Below are 22,462 nucleotides of genomic sequence, written 5' to 3'. Positions count from 1 at the left end.
AGTGTGCTGGTCGGAACTGGCCCCAGGGACCAGACCAGGGCAAAGCACAATGAGGCCTCTTGCTTTACTCTCTCTAGACAGCACACAGTCCTTCGGCTATAAGGTCCTCGATGCAGAAACTACTGTTGTTTCATCCTTGAGTCACCAGAACTCAACACTGTTCCTGATACCCAGAAGACCTAACTAAATGGATGAGCAGAGAGATGGGTAGGTGGTGAGTGAGAAGAATGGCTGGTGGGATAGGTGGATAGACGGGTGGATGGGTGGATAGATGGATAGATGATGGATGCATGAGCGGGTAAAAGGAAGGATGGCTGGATGGATTCGGGGAAGGACGGAAGGAAGGCAGAGAGAGTGGCCGAGGAATTAGTAGGTGGGTGGATACATAGGTGAACAGATGGGCAGACCAGTGAACCGGACCAATAAGCAAACAGACCGGCACAACCCTACGCTGCAAGTGCTGTTCGGAAGCTGCATCCCTCCAGTGACTCCCTCTGGGCCCTCAGTTGCCCAGAGTCCTCACCCCTCACTCCCAGTCCTACACAGAAAGCTGAGGAGGGGTCCTCTGACTCTCCTCCTTTTCAGGGCCCCCTCCCAGAGCCCACAGGGGTCTTAAGAACACCCCAAGAAACCAGATCATGAAAGTGTCTGTCCACTCCAGGCCTGGAGACTGGGGGCCCACAGGGAAGTGTCCTCACTCATGCTGAGGGGCCGTGCCGAGCCCCCGGGCTACTTACTCACCACCTCACCCACTCCTTCTCCCTTGTCTGGCCTGCTCCTTCACTGACTCACCCACTTACTCAAAAACTACGAGTGTGCTCTGTGTCGGAAACTTGGGGGCGGGGAGGGAAGAGATGGCTTTTCCAGAGGCCGTGACCTCAGGAACATCAACCAGAGCTAAGACGTTGTCCTAATAACTGTGCTACCTCTTCACAGAGGCTGTAGGAGCTCAGGGGAGGAGACAGTCCTCCCAGCTGCGGACAGGGATGAGGAAGGCTCCGTGCTCTGTCGGGTGCGATTTGGGCAGGGTCTTGGAACGAACCTGAGGTTTGGGGAAAGCCCTGAAAGCAGAGAGACCAGCGTGAAAGAAGCATCTGGAAAGAAGGAGAGGGCTGTGTTTGAGAAATGAGGCTGGGAAGGAGAGCGGTGAGAGCCAGGCTGGGGAGGGCCCAGCTGTGGGCAAGGCTCTAACTCCTGGGGCAGGAAGCCGCTGGACCGCGAGGTCCTGACCCGGGCCTACGCTGCCTGCACATGCCACCCCTCCCCCTCCAGCATGAGCAGAGAGCGAAGTCTTGTGACTTCCTGTCTCCTGACCTTTAGCAGTTGCTGCTTGTTTATTCCCCCCTTTGACCCACACCAAAGGGCACCACCTGGGTGGTGTTCACTCAGGTGAACAGACAGCTGTGCACCGTTTCTCATGCATTTCTCTCTTTGGAGGCAGGAGGGTGATGTTCGATGGCCTAGCTCAAGAATATCTCAGCTCTTCCCCAGACAAACCCACCCAGAGCCAGGCTGCCCAGTGGACCTGTCTGATCTATGCTTTCCCTCCTGTGTTCCATGATGGAGCTTCCATCTGGATGTCCCTCAGGCACCTCTTAGACGACATTTCTCACTGGGACGGCTTATTCCTCCTGACCTTGCACCTTCTCCTCCTACACGCACATGTTGGAGAGGTCTCCATTGTCCCTCCAGCTCCCCCACCAGAAGAAAGGGATGTTTCTGAGTCCTCATTCTTCCTCCCCTCCTGTAGTTGACCCTGTGGACCCCATCATCCTGATATCTCTCTGAGTGGTCCCCTTCCCTCCACTACTCACCACCCGAGCTCAGACCTCACCACCTGAGCCTCCCAACAGCTTCTCCTCCAATCCATCATCCACGCCAATCAAAATGCAAGTCTTGCCATGCCCCCCTTTCACATAAAACCCTCTATGGCTCCCCACTGCCCTCTGTCTTGTTCAATCTCCTTAACTGAGCACCAAGACCCGACCTCAGTGGAACCCATCTCCTCAAACTCCCCCACCCACCCAGCACTACAACCACATGGGCCTCTCCATTGGTCCCTGCCCACAACCTCTGCCCAGGATGCGCTACATCTTCCTCTCCTCCTCCCATCACCCACTCTAATATCACCTCCTCCAGGAAGTGCCCCAAGACTGCCCACAGGATCAGCATTACCTGCCCCTCCTCAGGCCCTACCCTGCCCAGTTCACCGTCTTTCCGGGGCACTCCTCCTTCTCTTTGGTGCCCTCTTCACCAACCAGATGGTGAGCAGAGACAGGCATTCTTCTTCCTGTGTCCTAGACTCCCCAACCTTGGTCATTGTTACTCAAACCAACATAGGTGAAAGCACCAAGCTCACCTCTCGTCCAATAGTGGGCCTGGGACAGGGGCAGAGGAGACAGAAAAGCTGGGCCAATTTAGAGCAGGGGGCCCACCCCAGGGCTAAGGGAAGTGCAACTGGGGTGGAGAAGGGGCATTCAGGCTTGAGGGGTGCCACATAGGCTAAGGGAGTGGAGGGACTACAGTGGAGGCAGCTCAGGGGACAGAGATGACCCTGGAGAAGTGCTTTCCCTTCTCCATGTTCCCAACTAGGAAGTAGTCATAACCATCCCAGCCCTGCCCAGTTCCCAGGGGCCCTGTGGAGTAATGATGACAGTGATGATGATGAAGATGAAGTTCGAGGCCACAAAAACACGATCAATGCCAACATGTGCTGGGTCCTGACTGCGGGCCAGGCACTGTGCTGAGCACTTTGATGGCATGATCCCAATTAATTGTCATCCTATGAGTCGGTGCCATCGCAGGTGTCCCCATTACACAAGTGGAGTTAGAGAGGGCAAGTAACTTGGCCAGGCACACTGGACATGCAAGAAAATAGTGCCCAGGAGGGGGTCCCGGCCACCTGCAACTTCCGCTCACCTTTTGCTCCTTGTCTCCAGGATGGCTCTAGCCACCCCTTACCTCCCCCAGGAGTCTTCCTGAATGTTTCTGCCTTGGTGCCCCCTGACCCCTCCAGGAAGGCCTTCTTGATTTATCCCAGCCATACTGACCTCCCCAGCTCAGCCCCCTGAGTTTGCAGTATGGTTTCCCACCTCACCCCCAGTTATATGTATGTAGTCGGACACCAGACCACCACAAATGGGACTGAGATTCTCAGGACCACCCCTGGCACAGCAGCCAGGCCCAGGCCTGCCAGTCCTACCTCTTCTTAGTGGGGGTGATCTCTGCTGGCCTCTTCTCCTGCAGCACGACAGGGTTCCCACTGGAGATGGTGACTTTTCTGCTCATCAGGGGCACCATCTCCTTGGGGTGGCCATCCATGGCTAGTACACAATCAAGCACAGAAGCACAGGTTGAGGGGGCATGGAGGAGTTTCAGGGGGCTTCAGAAACCCCCAGGGGCCCCCTGCTTACACCACCTAAAATGGGGAGCTCACTCTCTCCCTTCCCAGGCCATCTACTCTTCTGACGGAGACTGCGTGAAGCTTTTCCTGCTCCCTGCCCCAGCACCCCTGCTCCTGCGGGTCCTAGGAGAGCCCAGCAGAGCCTCCAGGCAGAGACCACTGTGCCCTTAGTCCCTCTCAAGACATCCTTTGCAGCCTCACCAACCTCCAGGCGGACTCATGAGAATAAGCTCTGCTGTCCCAATGCTCACCTCTGATTTTGTGCTCAGAGCTCTCCTTGTCAGGACAGGACTTGTCACCTCCTTTGCTCTGGACACTATGCTCCTAATAATATAGCTTCAACCCCTCTGCTTTCTGGATTTCTCTACACCCTGGTGGTCTCTGCAACTCACACACTGATCACCAGAGCAACTGCGCCCCCTTCCTCAGAGGCAGAGGAGGCGGCCCCTCCACCCAGACCTGCTTTACTGGTGCTCAGTATGGCTATGAGGGACTGATGCATCTTCTGAGGAAACCGTGCAGGAAGGAAGAGCAGTCTAAGCAGATGGACAGCCTAAGCCAAGACCAGGGCTCAAGAAGTTGAGCTGGTGGCAAGGAGCTGGTGTGGCTGGAGAGCCTGGGTTGTTCGTGGGGAGCCCTGGCAGCAAGAGGCTTGGGGTGGGATGGGCCAGGTTGTGAGGGCCTGGAACACCAAGCAGGAGCGGTGGTGGAGCCCCAGGGCAGCGGGGAACATGGGAAGGCTTGGAGTTTCATAGGAGTCAGCCTTAGAGAGAGCAGGTTGTGTGTGGGACACGGACAGCAGAGGCCAGGGGGCCAGGGGCAGGCTGCGTGGGGAAGGGCGGGCTGGCCTGAGAGGGTGAGATGGTTGAGGGACAAGGGTTGTATGGACAGGAGGTGGCTCTGCAGTGGATGGGGCCATCCTCAGCTTGAGTAGTCCTCAGAGAACTCCCTCCGAGTCACAGGGGTGGGGGTGGGAGCGGAGAGTGAGGGTCACATTTCTGCAAGAAGAACCCAGTTGGAGGAGTGGCATTGGGGCCACTGGGATCCTGCCCCAAATAAGAAAGCTTCCTGGAGGAAGTTCCTGGAGCAGATTGTCATCAGACTGGAGTGATGTTTAGAAATGGCACAGCCCCCCTACACGCACTAACAGTGAGCAGCCTGGGGAGAGGGGGAGTCATTCAGCAGAGGCCTTTGGCCCCCAGTACAGGCACCTGGAGGCAGGGAGCCCTGAGGAGGGACCTCGAGGCCAAAGAGTGGAGCAGCCCAGTGAGAGAATCAGAACAGCCAGATGCACAGACATGAAGGCCAAGAGCAAAAAAGAGGGATAAAAGGCATGTCTCCCACAGCTCCCTGGGCCTCTGTTTTCTATTCTGAGAAACGGTCTAAAGGGTCCCCAAGGACCCTCTATCTCCATGCCTGAGAGCTGGCTGCTCCACCCTCTCCTCCCTGGGCCCGGGAGTGTGGGGCAGTACTGCGCAGCCAGGGAAAAGAGGTGCAGAACCACTCTGACTGGCCTGCGGCAGCTGTAATTAGCTCCCTGAGTCACCCCGTGAGCCCTGCATTCTCACCAGCTGGCCTCTCTCGCCGCCTTGGCATCCCTCTCTCTAGAACAGGCCTCCACCTGGGGAGGCGGTTGTGCCTCCCAAGCACTAACACTGACTGGAATGGCCTTTCCTTGGTGATGGACAAGGCCCACAGCCACAAGGGAACCCCCACACCTGCTGGCCCAGCACCCGTGGAATGACTGGGCCCTGTCCCTCTCCAGCTCTGGAGTCACCCCCCCCCCCATCCCACCACACCTGTGCCTGAGAAAGCCACATCGCGGGCCTGCTGGGAAGACAGGAGTCTTCCCTCTGGCCTGGGCAGCTGGGAGAGCTCTCCCTCCACCAGACACCCAAACCTCAGGGATGGGTTCCTGGGTCCAGCAGAATCTGCGCTCTCTGACACTCCCTGTGGCCGAGAGCTCACATCTGGCTTTGTTTCCCCTGATAGGGGCTCACACTCCTTCCCAACCCTAAGGGGCTCTCCCTAGACTACCCCGTGGTTTTGTGTGTCTACTCACCTGATGAGGTCCGGGTGGCAGTGGCTGCCCTTGCTCTGAGATCACCGAATGTCCCGGGCCCAAGGCCCCCCGGTGGGACTGTGGCCATGGCCGAGGTGGCACGGGGCTCTCATCACAGGCAGAGAGATGGCTGGAATGAGGCCTCAGAGGCAGAACTGGCTGGGCCACCTTCCCTGGGCACCAGGCAGGCCACACCCACCTGCCAGCTTCACTGCCCACCCGCCCACGTGCCATGCCTGAGTCACCTTCACGCCCACACAGCAGCCTCGCCCTGACCCAGCACAAAGTGAGGAGGCAGCAGGTGTCAAGGCCGAAGTTCTGGTCTCAACTCTTCCCGTTCTTGTATTAGATTCTTTGCATCATGAGCCTCAGTTTCCCCAAGTAAGAAATACAAACCATAATGCCTGCTTCCCAAGGGTTCTGTGAAGATTCAGAGATTCTGCTAGTGGGAGGGCCTAAGGCACAGTCAGGTGTTCTGTCCCGACCCTTGGGAGGCAGGGCCACAGCTGAGGGCTGGCCCAGCTGACCTCAAGGTGGCCAGCTCCAAGCCTTGGTATCAGTCCTTCAAAACCAGGGATCAGGTCCCCTCAGAGACAGAAGTCCACATTCAATGCTCCCACTAGAAATCATGCACCACAGATCTTGGTGTCAGATAGCCTCACCCATTTCTGACTGTATGACTCTGGCCAAGTCATTCTTCCCAGCCTCAGTTTCCTCATCTGTGAAATATGCATCATAAACCCACCTTCCCAAGTGACTGAGATGCTATGGGGATTTGATGGGAGAACACACAGAACGAGCCCCAGAGAGCAGAACAAACTCACTAAGTGGTGGCAGCTATTAGCTATTATTGCTTTGTCGTGCCAGCTCATTCTCCCAGCAACTGCCCTGGACACTTGCATCAGGGAAGGCGCTGTGCCCTCCCTACACTCAGGCCACAGCTGTGATGGGGCAGAGCAAGCCCTGCCTGTCTCCACGTCACTCGGGAATTACACACTTGTTCCCCCAGGCAAGATGGAACTGGGATGGAGCAGGAAGTCTCTGCTGACAGGGATGGCGCCAGTGACTGATGCAGCAGGGACTTCCTTGATGGCTGTGAGAGGAGCCCCTTGACCCCTCATCACCAGGACCTGCCAGGCCTGGGGAGAAGCAGGAGGCAGCCTCGAGCTTCTGACCATGGGCAGCAGGCCCTGTGCCGGGGAAGGAGCAGAAGATCTGGCTTCAGGGCCAACAGGCCTCAGGTGTGGGTCACGCAGGGGGTTGTTTTTGCTGGGTAAGTCAGGGGGAGGGGGGTCCCGAAGTTCCCATGCACACAATTCCAAATCCCATCACAGCCCGGAATTCCACATTAAAGCCCAGTCTGAGGCCAAGCCTAGTCCTCCCTTGCTTACTCAGTTAATTGCCCCTCCTGACAGTCCCTCGCCCCTCCTCCCTAGCTTCTGACTGCCTGAGAACCCTGGGGGCAAGGCTGTGGCCAAATTTCAGTGTTCATATTTTGCCTGGGTCAGCACGTTTTCTCAAAGGCCTGGCTGGAGCTGGTTAAAAAGGCCTCCCTGCCTCCCTCCCCAAAAGACATGCACTGCCCCCAACAAGGAGTAAGGGGAACCCCCCCACTGTGTGTGGGAGCAGGGGCCACATCACCAGAGTCAGAGCCGTGCCCCCCACTCCCACCCCCCCACACGGAAACAGCAGCTCCAGCCCATTTAACCCAACACATGGTGACAGCCAAGGGGACAGACAAGGCAGGGAAGCCAGGATTCAGACGTGGAGAAGGTAGTCTCCCTCCTCCAGGGACGATGAAACCCTAACCCCACCTGGCAGGTCGTAAGGACAAAAAGGACGCAGGCCACCAAGGAGGGATGAAGTGCCTCTAATGGGGAGGTGGGTTCAAGAAAGAGGGAGCATTCGGGTTGGACTTGAAAGGAGGAAGAACAGTCTCCACAGGAGAGCCACAGGGGAGGGACTTGGGGGCCGGAGACCCCGGATGCTTGGCACCGAAACTCAGTGGGGTATCGGAGAGGCTCTGCCAGGTCCAGCTGCAGCCCACTGAGTGACCCCATGCCACTGAGTCAGTGCGGACCCCTGCCACAAAGGGCTGTGCTGGCCTCGTCTTACAGGGCAAGGGGCACAAGCCCCTGCTGGGGACGCTGTCATTGCGTGGTCGGGCAGGGAGGGGACCCACCGGCTGGGCTGAGCCAGCGCCTCACAGCAAAGGCAGTGCCTCTGCCCATCTGAACGCCAGCTGCTGTCCCTGTGGGACTCCTGACCTGTGCCTGGGGCCCACACAGCACAGCAGCAGGAGTGTGGGGCCGGGGCCGGCTCCTTCTTCCAAGCCTGGCCCCCCGCAGAACTGAGCTTTGCCTGCTCTGCCTCCACTACCACCACGTCATGGGTGCCCCTGAGCACTCCTCCACAGCTGCCCCAGTGCTGGGGAGCTGGGGAGGGTTAACAAACTGCCCCCACAATTGAGCTCCTTGCTCCTAGGTGCTCCTGGGTGCAGCCGTGATCCGTGCTGTGTGCTCCCTTCATCAGTGACCTCTGCTCCCTCTGCCAGTGACCTTGCAAGTAGAGCCTAAAGAGGGGCAGTCCCAGGAGGGACCTTTCAAACCAGCTGTGCCTGTGGAACAAAACAACAAAGGACACGGGGCCAGAGGCCTGGGATGGGATGCAGGCTGCCAGGGCAAAGGGCAGGCTCTGCATATTCCTAACCCAATCCCGCTCCCCAGAGGCCTGAATTTCAGGCAGCCCCTAGATTTGCCAATATCCCCCGCATATGCCCCCAAGTCTCCCGGCTGAGATCAAAGCAGAAGCCTCAGCCAGCGGTGCCTGTCTGCTGCGGAATGTAAAATGCCCCACAGCAGATGACACACCGCACCAGGTGCCCCTTCTCCCTCCTCCCCACACCTCCCAAGCCTTGCAGACATCAGGCCCCAGGCAGGTCCGCAAGATCCCCTCAAGTGACAGAAATGAGAGAAGAGGTCTCTGTGGTGCAGGTGCAGCCAGGGAGGGCTGACGCCTTGACCAACTCTAGGTAGCACCACACTTGGTGCTATGAGGAAGGAGGGGACCAGCCAGAGCTCCATCACCAGCCTTGGGCCCACTCGTCGGTGGCCAGGAGAGGGTCCACCCGCATCCTGGCAGCCACAGCTGTCCTTGGGCAAGGAGAGCTGCGCAGCCTCCCTGTCCAGGTCTGTGGGCTGTGGCTCATCCTGCCTCCAGGTCATAGAGGGAGGCACTTGGGGACACAGAGATAAAGAGACAGCAACAGGAACAAACAAAGTCAAAACAGACTCACAGATACAGTGAACAGACTGATGGCTGCCCGGGGGGAGGGGACCGGAGGACGGGGTGAGAACGGCGAGGGGACTGAGAAGTACGGATCGGTGGTTACCAAAGAGTCGTGGGGATGTCAAGTGTGGCACAGGGAACATGGTCAGTAACATCGTAATGACTGTGTGGTGCCACGCGGTGCGAAAAGTATGGGGGGGGGGGTGTAAAGTATATGACTGTGTAACCCTATGCCCTACACCTGAAACTAACATAAAATAATATTGAATGTAGACTGTAATTGAAAAAAGTTTTAATTAAATTAAAATTTTAAAAAGAGACAGCAAGAGAGTAAATAAATAAATAAACCCAGCTAGTTGCAGGTGTGTCCTCCTTTAACAGCCCAGGTTCACACAAAACGTTGTGATCCTTCACTTTACAGAAGAACACCCACAGGAGCCCTTTCAGCTCTCGGTCAGTTTGGAAGTTGATTCCATTTGCAGAAACTTGAGGTTACCTCACATCTACATGACATTTTCTGAGGAAGGCCTAAGGCAAAGCAAGGGGTCCCAGGCCCACAACAGGACTCCAGAACCCCCGTGTCTCCCTCTGACTGGGGGGGTGGGCGGGCACGCCCCCGCCCTGCCCTGCCCTGCCCGGCACCCCGGCTCCCGCAGTTCAGTTCTGGGCCTTGGAGTCAAACCGTCCGGGCTCAGACCCTGGCAGTGTTGTTTACAGACCGCGTAACATTACTAACTGTCCCAGCCTTGTTTTTCTATTCTATAAAATGGACCTAATGACAGCTTTCCACGGGCTGCTAGGAGGCTTGATGGGTAACGCACACTGATCATTTTGTATAAACACTCAGTACGGTCTGGCCGTCAGCACTCCTCCTCTACGCCCACTTGTCATACTCCTTCACACCTCGTCAGCCAGCCCTCAAGCTCCTCAGCCAGGCCTTAAGTGTGGAGGCAGACACATGCTGGAGAGCATGGAGGAGGGGATCCCAGTGTTTTCTCCCGATACCCCTGTCACAGTAGGACTGAAGCCCCAGCCTCAGCTAATGTCTCCCCTCTTTTCATGAACCAACATCAACAATTCCATGACTGGGCAGCTCCTTCCGCCCTCCACAGACATTCACACCACCCCGCCACCGTCTGGGACAGCTCTCTGGAGCATTGTTTGTTGAGCTCTCTTTAATAAAGCAGAAGTTAGCAAACTTTTATGCAAAGGGCCAGAGGGTAAATGTTTTAGGCTTGCAGGCTATTCGGTCTCTGTTGAAGCTACTCAGATCTGCACTGTAGCACAAAAGCAGTCTTAGACAGTACAGAAAATAATGGCTATGCTGTGCCCTAATAAACGTTTGCTTACAAAAACAGGTGGCAGGCCTGCCCATGGTTTGCTGCGTGTGGTAGGCATATACACGAAGGAGTGCCTCACCGTGGCTAGCAATGAAAGGGTGAACAAGGCCCCTAGCCCTATGGGGTAGTATACACACACACACAGAGAGAACACACATGTACACATGTGCACACACACACAGAGACTCCACATTGCCCATTAGCTGTGCCTGCCCAAAGCCTGGCATGAAGTTCACACTTGTTGTGATGTACGCATATACATGTTTGTTTATTTGATGGTTGACAGGGCAGTTGGAGAGGGAAGTATGGACCACTGCAGGGGGCAGGCAGATGATCACTACAAACAGAAGATCATTAAAAAATTTTTGCCACATGGCTTTGCGATGTGGATCTTTACTTATATTTGAACAGCTGATATCTTTGGAGCTGCGATGCATCATGGAAGGACGAAGTCACTATGAGAAAAACTGACTCTGGCAGAGCTGGGAATGGGGCCAGCTTCCCCACCTTCTGCGAGGAGTAAACAACATCACCCCCAGACTGCTCGGGGTGGAGGAGAGAGTAAGCATGATACAGAACAGGCTTTTGGCATTTTACATCAAAGGAAGCATTTTGCTCTAAAGGGTGTTTTCCTGGGCTTCATTTACTTTTATTCCTGGTATTATAAAATCAAAAAAGAAACCAGGGGCATCTCATATATCTGAGAGATTTATCATTCATTATGTTTAATAAAGTCAGTAAAACCTTGAAAGCAAGATCCTTTCCTGTTAGGAGATGCACTCGGGGACAGTGAGGGGCATGACTATCTCCTCCCACGTCCCCAGCACCGCCTCTCCCAGCGTGTCCCACGCAGTCCAGGGGAGTGTCTGGGCAGGCGCAGACGGGCACAGCTCTTCCCCACACAGACCCCAGCCGCATGTGCTGTCCTAAGGCCCACAGTGTTGACAGGCCCCTGTGGGCGCCCCTCACTTTCCCCCAAAAGCAGCAGGATCCTTGAAGATCTCAGCGTCTTCCGGCTTGAGGGACCCGGAGAAGTGCCTCAGATGGACCTCCTCAGGCTGAGCAGGCTGCCTTTCTCGAGTGCTTGCATCTCTTAAAAGGGGAACCAGGGCAAAGTTCTTCCAGTGTCTCCCTGAAACTAAAGAGCAAAACATCATCACTACCTTGGGTGCAGCAAAACAATGATAAACATGTATCAATTGATCTTACCAATCTGCAGATGAAAGGGGCCCGGGCCTGTGGGTACTTCCTGAGGCACCTGGGTCGGTGCCATTTCCTCTTCCCTCAGCTGCTCAAGGAGCCTCTTCCTCTCTGGCAGCTCCTTACATTCTCTTCCTCCATGCCCACCCGAACTTGCTTATACCTGCACGGGAGTCCATGGCTTGCCTCTCTCCTCCATTTCCTCCTCACCCACGTGGGAGGGAGAGTGGGCCTGCCCCCTGACCTGTCCCACACAAGGTGTGATGAACACCAGCCAAAGAATCAGGGTTGGGATCCAGGTGCCACCTGGGCACAGCACATTGAGAACAATGCCAAGGGAATCATGGTGACACTGGGCCTCTGATGGGGATCTCACGTGTGGCCTGTAGGCCCAACTCTGGCTGCCTCCAACAAATGACTGGCAGGAAGTGACAGGAAAGCTGTGTGCGCTCTCCTTCCACTGGCTGGAGCCCTGGGCAGCCAAGCCCTCCTACTGGCCATGCCTCCCACCCCTAGGACACAATTCAGGCCCTACTGCTGGTGTCCAACAGCAGCCACATCTCAACGGTATCAGGAATGTCAAGAGGGCCCACCCATCGTGGCTACTCCAGCTTAATACTTCAGGTCCTAGTGTTTTCTACATGCCCACAGGCTATCACTAGCCTGTCACTAAGCACCAATTGCTGACAGATGATCCCTCAGGGACAGGAGCAGGAGGGCATCATTGGGAGACAGGCCAGATGCTCACTAAGACACCATCTTCTGGCTGACTGGGTGGTAGGGAGACCCAGCCTCAGGGACTGCTTGGCTTAGCTCCAGCTCCAGGGCCCTCAAAGGAGGGATGGGTTTTCTGGTGCCCACTTCCCATAGTCCTGATGCCGAGACCCCTTCATGTGCTCTCACTGGCTCAGTTACTGACCACTCTTCTTCCCTGGCCTGTCACTCATGCATCCCCTCCCTCCCCCCCGCTTCACAATAATCACAGGCACCATGGATTATCTGACTATTCCTACTGGAGTGTCACTGTTACAAGGTTGTAAAGGAAAGGAAAACCTGCAGAAAACATTTGCTACACAAGCATGAAATCAAGGAACCTCTCACCATTCCCCACCACCACCCCAATTAACATGAATGTGTGCATCCCCACCACCAGGTCAACCTCTTTGTTAATATCACAGGGAATGTGCAGCATCATCCTCAGCCACCAATGTGATGCAAACATAATGCAAATCAACTGCAAAGTGAAACAGCAAATCTTGTAAAAGATGTGGGATTTCATGAAATCAATAAAAGTGATGTTGGAAAAGTGTTCAAATCACATGCAAGCCATCTTCAAATGCCTCTATGACAAACAGGCCAGCTTAACAATTGAAGAAGAGGTCATCAGTAAGTATTATGAAATGATAATAGGGACTGCATCCAATGAGACTCACAGAGAAATTACAGGATTGCAGCGGGCCTTTGGGAAAACTGACGAAGCCCTTAGGTAGTTTTCCAAAAGTAACTCTCTTGATAAAATAGATTTCCACTTCCAGCTCTAATGGAGTACCTAGTACTGGGCCAGCCATCCTGCTATAAACAACCATAAAACTGGAAAAAATACATGCAGAAAATACAAGCCTTGTGTTTTCAGTCTAAGACAGTAGGCAGTGAAAAACTGCAGTTGCTGAGAGAAGTGAAATTCACAAGGCGAGCCCCATGATCGCCCTGATGTTTTGTTTAGGGACAAGTTCTCTGACTGTGGTGCAGGGAGCTGCAGTCCCAGCAGAGCGCAGCAGTGGCTCTGAGCTGACACAGCTAGCATCTGTGGTACAGGACACAGGAGAAGAGGAGGAAGGGAACGTGGGCACGGAGATCCGTAAGTCCTTGCCCGAGAGCTGGGCTGTGGGTGCACAGGGTGAGACTGCATTAGTCCTAACAGAGAGGGCTGTTGTGAGGTTGCAAGTGGGACAGAGATGCTAGAAGCTGAGCAGTGCTGAGAGGTATTGGCGGTCCAGCCCAGCCAGAGTGGAGAGACCTCCTTAACACCCTTTCTCTACATTAAGCTAAAATGCCAGAACCTAGAGTAAGGTCTACTCAAGACTCACCCAACAAAGCCTAAAACCAAGCCCTGACAAGTTCCTCAGTGGAAAATTTGAATGCTGAGTCCCACAAGTTTTATAGGGTTAGCAAATACCTTGAAGTGTCTGCAGACCTACCATAATAGAGCTTAAAACTAACCCTACATAAATTCAAAGTGATTCATCAGTAACTGAACTGCCAGCTAGAACAGAAAGCCAATCACGAGTCTTTACAGCATATTATCCACAATACCCAGTATACAATTAAAAGTTACTAGATATGAAAAGAAACAGGGAAATGTGACTCACAGTCAGGGGGAAAATGCAATCAATAGACACTGACCTCAAGATGGCCCAGATGTTGAATTTACTAGACTGAGAATTTAAAGCAGCTGTTACAGAGTGGGGCAAAAGTAGGTTTACAGTTGTTTTTATGGAAAATAATACAAGAATTAATAAATAATAATACAAGAATAAATTCTGTGTTTCACATACTCACAACTGTAAACCTACTTTTTCCAGACTCTGTATAAATATGTTACAAGAACCAAAGGAAAATATGGTTTTAATGGGGGAACAGCTAAGGAATATCAGGAGAGAAATGGAAACTATAAAAAAAGAACCAAATAGAAAATCTAAAACCAAATGGCCCAGTATTTGGAATGCAATAGTCACTGAAAGGGCTTAATAGCAGTTTGAAGATGGCTGAGGAAAGGGTCAGTGAACTTGAAGACAGATCAATAGACATTATCATATTTGAGAAACAGAAAAAAAACTGAGAAAAAAATGAACAAAGCCTCAAACACCTATGGGACAATATCAAATTATCTAACATACATGAAATTAGAGTCCCAAAAGAAGAAGATGGCAAGAGTAAAGCAAAATATATATCATTACTTCCCATTGTGATGAGACATATTGATGTACAGATCCAAGAATCTCAGTGAACCCCAAGTAAAATAACACCAAAGAAAATCATACCTAAGCACATCTTAGTCAAACTGCTGAAAAACAAAAATGAAAACAATATTTTAAAAACAGCCAGAGGAATAAAGACACATTACAGACAAGAGAATAACATTGCAAATAATGGGTGACTTTTCATCAGAAACAATGGAGGCCAGAAGACAGAAGAGAAACATAGTTAAAGTGTTCTAATTTTAAGAAGAAAAAAACCTGTTAACCCAGAATCTATATCCAGTGAAAATGTCCTTCAAACATAAAGATGAAGTTAACATTTTCAGGTAAACAAAATCTGATAGAAAACTAATCTATACAGTAAGTCCTCACTTAATATGACTGTCAATAGTTTCTGCGACTTTAAGTGAAACAATGGAATGAAACCAATTTTACAATAGGCTAATTGATATAAACAAGAGCTAAGTTCCTATGGCATTAGGTTTGGCAATGGTTTCTTGGACATGACATCAAAATAACAGGCAACAAAAGAGAAAAGATAGATAATAAGTTGGGCTTTATAAAAATTCAAAAATTTTTATATCAAAAGGCTCCGTAGAGAGAGTAAAAAGACAACTCACAGAATAGAAAATATTTGCAAGTCATATATCTGATAAAGGATTAATATGCTGAATAGGTAAAGAATTCCTATAACTCAACAACAACAAAACACAAATTTTAAAATGGGCAAAGGGCTTGAATAGGCATTTCTTCAAAGAATATCTATAAATGGAAAATAAGAACATGAAAAGATGTTCAAATTCATTAGTCATTAGGGCAATGCAAATCAAAACTGCAATGAGATACAATTTCACATCCATAAGGATGGCTATAATCAAAAGAAGAAGAAAATAACAAATGTGGGTGATGATGTGCAATCCTCATGCATTGCTGGTGGGAATGTAAAATGATGTAGTGGCTTTGGAAAATAGTTAAGCAGTTCCTCAAAAAGGTAAAAATAGAATTACCATAAAATCCAGCAATTCCACTCCTACCCAAAAGAATTGAAAGCAGGGATTCAAACAGAACTTATCCACCAATATTCATAGCATTATTCACAATAGCTAAAAAGGTGGAAACGATCCTAATGTCAACCAACAGATGAATGGATAAATACATATGGTATACCATACACATACAGTGGAGTTGAATGATTCCACTTATATGAGGTACTTAGAATAGGCAAATTCATCAAAAAAGAAAGTAGAAAAGATGTTACCAGGGAGGTGTAAATGGGGAATAATTGCTTAATGGGTACAGAGTTTCTGTTTGGAATAATGAAAAAGTTCTGAAAATAGATAGTGGTGAGGGTTGCACAACATTGTAGATATAATTAATAACACCTAATTGTACACTTTAAAAATAGTTACAATGGCAAATTTTATGAAATATATATATATCCTATAATTTTTTAAAAACTAAAAACAAAGAATTAGGGAGGGGTTGTAATTATAACTCAAAATGTATTCAATAGAAAGTAAGTTAGCTTCCTTTTTAAGTAAATATCTTCAATCAGACCTTTAATTTAATGTCTACTGTTAAATGTTTACCATTAACTGTTAAAAGACTTTTTCTGGTTGTGATTATCTGCAGGGCTTTTCTGCCCAAGGTATACCCTTTACTCTTCCCATTCTTCCCTCTGCCTGCCTGGATGTGCCCACACAATGTGAGTGTTCACGTGGCCCTGTGTGTGTCCGTAAGCATCACAGAGCTGAGGGCAGACGCTGGGTGTGAGGCACAGGGCAGAGGAGAGATGATAGCCCATAACAAGGTCAGCAGTCCAGGTGGCTGGATATGGGCTGAGCTGCGTCCTCTGAGGCACTGAGGACAGGTGGCTGGGCCAGGGATGCTAGCAGAGCCACGTGCACGGGCAATGTGGAGCAGTCAGATGTAGGTGTGCGTGAGAGCACAAAGACATGCCTGTGACGAGTGTATGAGGGTGAATGACTCTTGGGGCCATTCCAGTGCCCAGGCTGTGAGGGAAGAAAGGCCTGCAAGGAGTGGGAGCAGCCAAGGCTTCACCCACCCAACATGCCACCGCACCCCCTCCCTCACACCTCACCTCTGCCTGACCGCAGGGAGAAGCTCAGGGTGCGCTTGATACCCTCACAATTGCCGGGGTCTTCATTGATGATGCCCACGTTTGTGTTCCAGGTGGTCCAGTTCACCTCATCCACCCTGCAGGGCAAGGAGAAGAGGGAGCAGGGAGCAAGTGGCCTAAGAGCCATGCCCAGCTTCCCAGGCCAAGACCCTGGCCCCCAAGAAGCTCATAGACCAGGATGGGAAGACATAGCTGGTAGGGGGAGGGGGAGACAGGCCGCCTTTTGAGCACCCCCCCTGGAGATATGTTCTCTGGCCACACCTTGGGGTCCAGGGACTTTAAATATTGGAATCTTGGTTCTGGCCCTGATTACCAAGCAACTCCTTCTGGACACCTCATTTTCCAGTATTTATTGTCTGGGTCTCACCAGCTGAGATCTAAGGTGGGTCTGCTATACCCACAGCTGAGCACTGCACCCACAGCTGGCACAGGGAGAGTCCCCTGTGCCCATGGCTGGGCCCCAGAAGCCCCAAGGTAAGCTCCGTACCCACAGCTGGCTGCAGGTGGGTCCCCAATATCCACAGCCAATCTGAGCTCCCCAGGCTTTGAGTTCTGCTCGGGCATTACCTGAAACACCACCTGTAGTCGTCCTTGCCATCAGGTGTGTACCCCACCTGCAGCAGCTTGCCTGAACGGAAGGCCTTCCTCATGCATTTTAGGAAGCTCTTCTCCGTGTCCAGGATGGTGATGGCTCTCTGCAGGAAGACACGAAGGGCAGAGTGCAGGGGGCTCATTCAGGGATCACCCTGGCTGCTGGTGTTGGCTTCCCAGATCAGCCCCCCAGGGCCTCTCCCAGGCCCAGCACCTCAGAGCCAGACCTGCAGTGCTCTCTACACCAGGCCTGTCTTCAAAGTCTTGTGGTCGCCACTGCTCAGGAGGAGCTCAGCTCGCCCAGCCCCAGACCTGCACTGACCCTGCTGGTGAGTGGTGGCCCCATGAGTGACGTGGAGTGCACCAGACTAGACCCTTCTCCGGGGAGCTCACGAAGGGGCAACTTAATAGCGGTTAAGAGCAGAGCCTCGAGTGTGAGACTGCCTGGCCTGACTCCTGGTTGGGCTACTTACTATTGCCTTGGACACAAATACCTAACTTCCCTGTGCCTTGGTGCCATGATCCAAAAAATGGGCATAGTGATAGTACCCACTGCCTAGCATCATTTTGAGGATTAAATGAGAGCATGTAAGTACCTGGCACAGAGTCAGTTCTACTTCATAAGAATGATACTTCTATTATTAGTAGGAAAGGCAAACGTGGACCTGGGGTCTCAAAGATATGGCCATCAGGGCCTGCCCCATATCAGCTGCTCCCACACAGTCTGATCTCTGGTACCCAGCCTAGGCCAAGTTCCCCGGAAATGGGTACTGCATGCATGTGGCCCCTGAGGGACCACCCAGCCCACAGTAAACACTGTGTCTATAAAGACAGACTAATGACACTGAACAGGGAAACTCTGCGGAAGGAGCAGAAGGGAGTTGACAGAGGGAGAGGCTGTTGCTTGATCCCCCGGACCTGACTGAGCTTTCTGCCCCCGCCTCAAACCCTGCAGGCCCTATACACCCAGCTGTGCTACACAGCAGGGCAGCTGATGCCCTCCTGCTGCACACACCCCACCTGCAGCTTCCAGATGTTCTTGCTCTCCTGTGCGATCTTGTTGACAGTCTCACCCATTAGGGCAATGAGCATGTTGAGCAGAAGGATGTAGGTGAGAATCACATAGGCCAGCAACAGGATGATGAAGACAGCCTTGAAGTCATAGTTCTCAGTGAACTCCAAGTCGCCCATACCGATGGTGAACTTGAACAGCTCCAGACATGTGGAGTACAGGCTGTTGTAGGAGCTGTCAGCTGACCTGTAGCAAGGCCCCCGACACCTGGGCGATGTGGTGTCAACTGGCACAGAGTTGTTCTTTCCATCCTCAATCAGTGTCACCACCGCTGTAGGACATGGGGAGGGAGGGGTGCAGCTGAATGGAAGCCAAGACCCCAGGTCCTGACCTACTAACCCACTATCCCAGGATGGGTCTGCAGCAGGAACACTGGCCATGCAGCACCTTTGTGTAAAGGCACAACCTTCTTCAAAACTGTAAGACTATTGTCATGATATATTACTTTGTTACAATAAGAACTTTATCATCTACTCTGAAAAACTGTTAAAATAAATATACAGATCTATATGTACAATGTAAACAGAGTCAGCTTTGTGCAGTGCACAATCTGCCTAAGCTTACATGCCAGCCTTGGCCCCACACCCACTTCCTCAGTCACACCCTGTCTGCCTGTGCCTCTTAGCGGGTGGCCCAGAGTCAGGTATGCCAGAACCAAGGGGGCTAAGCAGCTCAGAGCAGAATGGTCTCTTGCTGCATTCTGCACTCTTCTGGGGAAATGGAGTCCGGGCCCAAGAGCTTCTATAGCAGCTCTGTCCCGCGGTTACTGCATAACCAGTATCTAACCCACTTTGCTTGATCCCTACCTGTGCCAACTGATAAACAGGTCCTTCAGATCAGGGGCCAGAACCCACACCAATTCCTGTCAGTCCAAGCTCCTAGTTAAAGCTACCCATGTGTCCCAGACAAAGATTCCCAAACAGGCTGTAGAGCAGGGACAGTTACATGTGAAGCATGTAACTGCAGGACTCGGACGAGAATCAAAGTGGAGCCAGGTGCTCAAAAAATTATGTGGGTACAGCCAGAGGCTCGTTCAATGACTGAGCTTAATAGGCAGCCACCAGGCAGAGGCAGATGGAGGTGAACCTCGTCAGGTGAATTGGAACTTTTGCTGACCTGCCCCTATGTGCAATGCTGACAAAGGCCAGCCTCGGTGCACAGCTTGGTCCTTCCCATGTGGACCCAAGCCCAGCAGAGGGAGCCACAAACTGGATCACTTGTAGCTCCAAGCAGATTGCCAATGGCCAGTCACAGGCAACATCTTACACTGGTTTGCACCAAGGTCCTTTCCAGAGGCCCAAAACCAACATACCCAGTGGCCAGCTTCAGACATCACAGCAGGACCCAATAAACTTCACAAACAGCACATCCAAAGGGAGATCTCAGCAGGCACCAAGCCTGCTGAGGCACCAATTCTGCTTCATGTGGTCAGCACCTGCACAGCAGCTTGCATGCCATGGTCAAGGTGGAGCCTCACAGTCAACCAGCGTGAGAGTCAATCCCACACAAATGGGTCAATAGCAATCAAGATTCAATTATAACAAAAGGGCCCACACAGTTCACACAAAGGACATTCCTGGAGCACCCAGCTTAGGTGACCAAGGAGAACGTACCACTAGATCACACAGGACACCTACTACATAAGACCACTCCAGGAAGACTGGGAGTCATAGCAGATCTACCTAATGCATAGAAACAAACACAAAAAGGCAGCCAAAATGGGGAGACAAAGAAACAGACCCCAAATGAAAGAACAAGAGAAATCTCCAGATAAAGAGCTCAGTGAAAAGGAGGGAAGCAATCTATCAGATACAGAATTCAAAGTGATGGTTATAAGGATGTGCAACAGCATGAAAAAGGACACAGAAGCCAACCATCAAAAAGGACCAAACAGAAGTTAAGGGTACAATATATGAAATGAAAAATACACTAGAAGGAATAAACAGTAGGTTGAACGAACCACAAATCAATAATTTAAAAGACAAGGTAGGAAACAACACCTAATCAAAGCAGCAAAAAGAAAAAAAAATTTAAATAAGGATAATTTAAGAGACCTTTGAGACAACATGAAGAATATCAACATCCACATCACAGGGATACCAGAAGGCAAAGAGAGAGAGAGAGAGAGAGCAAGGGATCAAGAACCTATTTGAAGAAATAATGACCAAAAACTTTCTTAACCTGGTGAAGAAAAAAAGACACTTAAGTCCAGAAAGCACAGAGAGTCCCAAACAAGATGGACCCAAAGAGGACCACACCAAGAAACATCATAATTAAAATGGCAAAGATTAAAGACAAAGAGAGAATTTTAAAAGCCACAAAAGAAAAACAGTCACCTAAAAATATCAGTTGATTTCTCAACAGAAGCATTTCAGGACAAAAGGGGTTGACATGAAATACTTAAAGTGATAAATAAATAAATAAATAATAAGGACCTACAACCAAGACTACTTTACTCAGCAAGGCTATCATTTTAAATTGTAGGAGAAATAAAACACTTCCCAGATAAGAAAAAGCTAAAGGAATTCCTTACCACCAAATCAGTATTACAAATGTTAAAGGGCCTGCATGAAGAAGAAGACAAGAAGAAGAAAAAGAAGAGGAGGAGGAGGAGGAAGGAAAAAGGAAGAAGAAGAAGAACAGATGAGGAGGAAGGGGAGGAGGAGGAGAAGGAAAGGGGAAGGAAGAGGAGGAGAAGGTGGCAGCAGAGAGGCATAGTTAAAAGTATAAAATAGTAATAAATATGTACCTATCAATAATCACTTTAAATGTAAATGGCTTAAATGGTCCAATCAAAAGACATAGGGTAGCTGAATGGATAAGAAAACAAGCCCCATATATATGCTATCTGCAAGAGACCCACCTCAGAATGAGAGATATACACAGACTAAAAGTAAAGGAATGGAAAAAGATATTTCATGCAAATAAAAACTAAAATAATAAAAAAGCTGGGGTAGCAAAATTTATATCTCACAAAATAGACTTTAAAACACAGGCTATAGTAAGAGACAAAGAAGGTCACTACATAATGATAAAGGGAGCAATCCAACAAGAGGCTGTAACCCTTGTAAACATGTATGAACCCAATATAGGGGCACCTAAATATGTAAAGCAAATGTTGATGGGCATAAAGGGAGAGACTGAGTGTAACACAGCCATAGTAGAGGATTTTAACACCACATTGACATCAATGGGTAGCTCTTCCAGACAGAAAACCAACAAGGAAATGGTGGCCTTAAATGACACATTATGCCAGATGGATTTAATTGATATTTTCAGAGCATTTCACCCCAAAGCAGAAGAATATACATTCTTTTCAGGTGCACATGAAACATTCTAGGATAGACTACGTGTTAGGACAAAAAACAAGTCTCAATAAATACAAGGAGACTGGAATCATATCAAGCATCTTCTCTGACCATAATAGCATGAAACTAGAAATCAATCACGAGAAAAAAAACTGAAAAGCATACAAAGACATGGAAGCTAAATAACATGTTACTAGGCAGTTTCCCTCTAGAGCACGCCCACATCTTTCTTCCCCCTCAGGTGAGCATCTTTACTTTTCTCTCCTAAACGCTAAGGGTCCCCACAAGACTTGCAAGCAGGGGAGCAACAGGCGGTGGCAGCTCATCCTGGGCAAACTCCCTGAATCTGTCTCCAACGCCCCCTTTTCTCTGACTTCTCAGTGAGTCCACACAGCCCACCCAGCCCAATTTTTTCCTATATTGTTTCTAGAGAGCCAAAGCAGAGTACTGCCTAGACTCTCTCCTGTTGCTTCTTCTCTTCTAGACTTTTCAGTGAAGTAAAAGCAGCCTTGCCTTGGCTCTCTTCTTTCACTTTGACTTTTACTTCTAGTGAGGCCGTGAAGCCTGGCCCAGCTCATTTCTTCCCTATAATGTTTCTAGTGATCCAGAGCTGACCTGCCTAGTCACCCTCCTATTGTTTTCTCTACCTTAAGCCCTTCCTTTATTTCACTATTCCCAGCTTTAATAAACATGTTGTTGTGAAATCTTTCCTGCACAAAGTCAAGAACCCACACACTACTAGCTGGCCTGAGGCAAAACCGCTCTGGCCTGGTCCCTTTCTGGTGATACTACCACGGCTGCTAGCAGCCTTTTACAGTGAGAAGCCCTGAGCAGTTGCATTAGTAAGGGTCTTCCAGCCTCCACACAGTGCTGGCAGCCAGCACAACCCCACCCCAGCCAGCACCCGCCTCCCCTCACCCCGGACCACCACAGGACTGTGACCTGCTTCCTGCTTGTCACTATGTGGAGCACTACCTAGTGGAGGACACTGAAAATTGTCCCTTTCTGGTCTGAGAGAAGAGCCTCCAGCTGAGAAATGTGAACAGATCGTTTTGTCTCTGTGGATGTTGATTACATCAA

The 22,462-nt window shown here is 50.7% G+C and overlaps 2 protein-coding genes across 2 annotated transcripts in view; both read right to left on the bottom strand.

Annotated features, from left to right (window-relative positions):
• Positions 1-5,585, bottom strand: part of TRPV3 (transient receptor potential cation channel subfamily V member 3) — a 32,133-nt gene extending 26,548 nt beyond the window's left edge. Inside the window, exons 1-2 of the mRNA XM_090291612.1 lie at positions 5,466-5,585; positions 3,203-3,323 (exon numbers count right to left, since the gene is read on the bottom strand). Coding sequence (XP_090147738.1) covers positions 3,203-3,323; positions 5,466-5,553 — 209 coding nt within the window. The 5' untranslated portion in view covers positions 5,554-5,585. The remainder of the gene's footprint in view (positions 1-3,202; positions 3,324-5,465) is intronic.
• A 5,207-nt stretch (positions 5,586-10,792) lies between these two features.
• TRPV1 (transient receptor potential cation channel subfamily V member 1) overlaps positions 10,793-22,462 on the bottom strand; it is a 31,450-nt gene continuing 19,780 nt past the window's right edge. The window contains exons 12-15 of the mRNA XM_090292205.1: positions 18,023-18,345; positions 16,979-17,106; positions 16,373-16,488; positions 10,793-11,231 (exon numbers count right to left, since the gene is read on the bottom strand). Of these exons, the coding sequence (XP_090148331.1) occupies positions 11,059-11,231; positions 16,373-16,488; positions 16,979-17,106; positions 18,023-18,345 (740 nt within the window). The 3' untranslated portion in view covers positions 10,793-11,058. The remainder of the gene's footprint in view (positions 11,232-16,372; positions 16,489-16,978; positions 17,107-18,022; positions 18,346-22,462) is intronic.

This window comes from Furipterus horrens, unplaced genomic scaffold (genome assembly GCF_987537825.1).
Source record: "Furipterus horrens unplaced genomic scaffold, mFurHor1.1.pri manual_scaffold_11, whole genome shotgun sequence".
Lineage (NCBI taxonomy): Eukaryota > Metazoa > Chordata > Mammalia > Chiroptera > Furipteridae > Furipterus > Furipterus horrens.
This window is presented reverse-complemented; position numbering and strand designations above follow the sequence as displayed.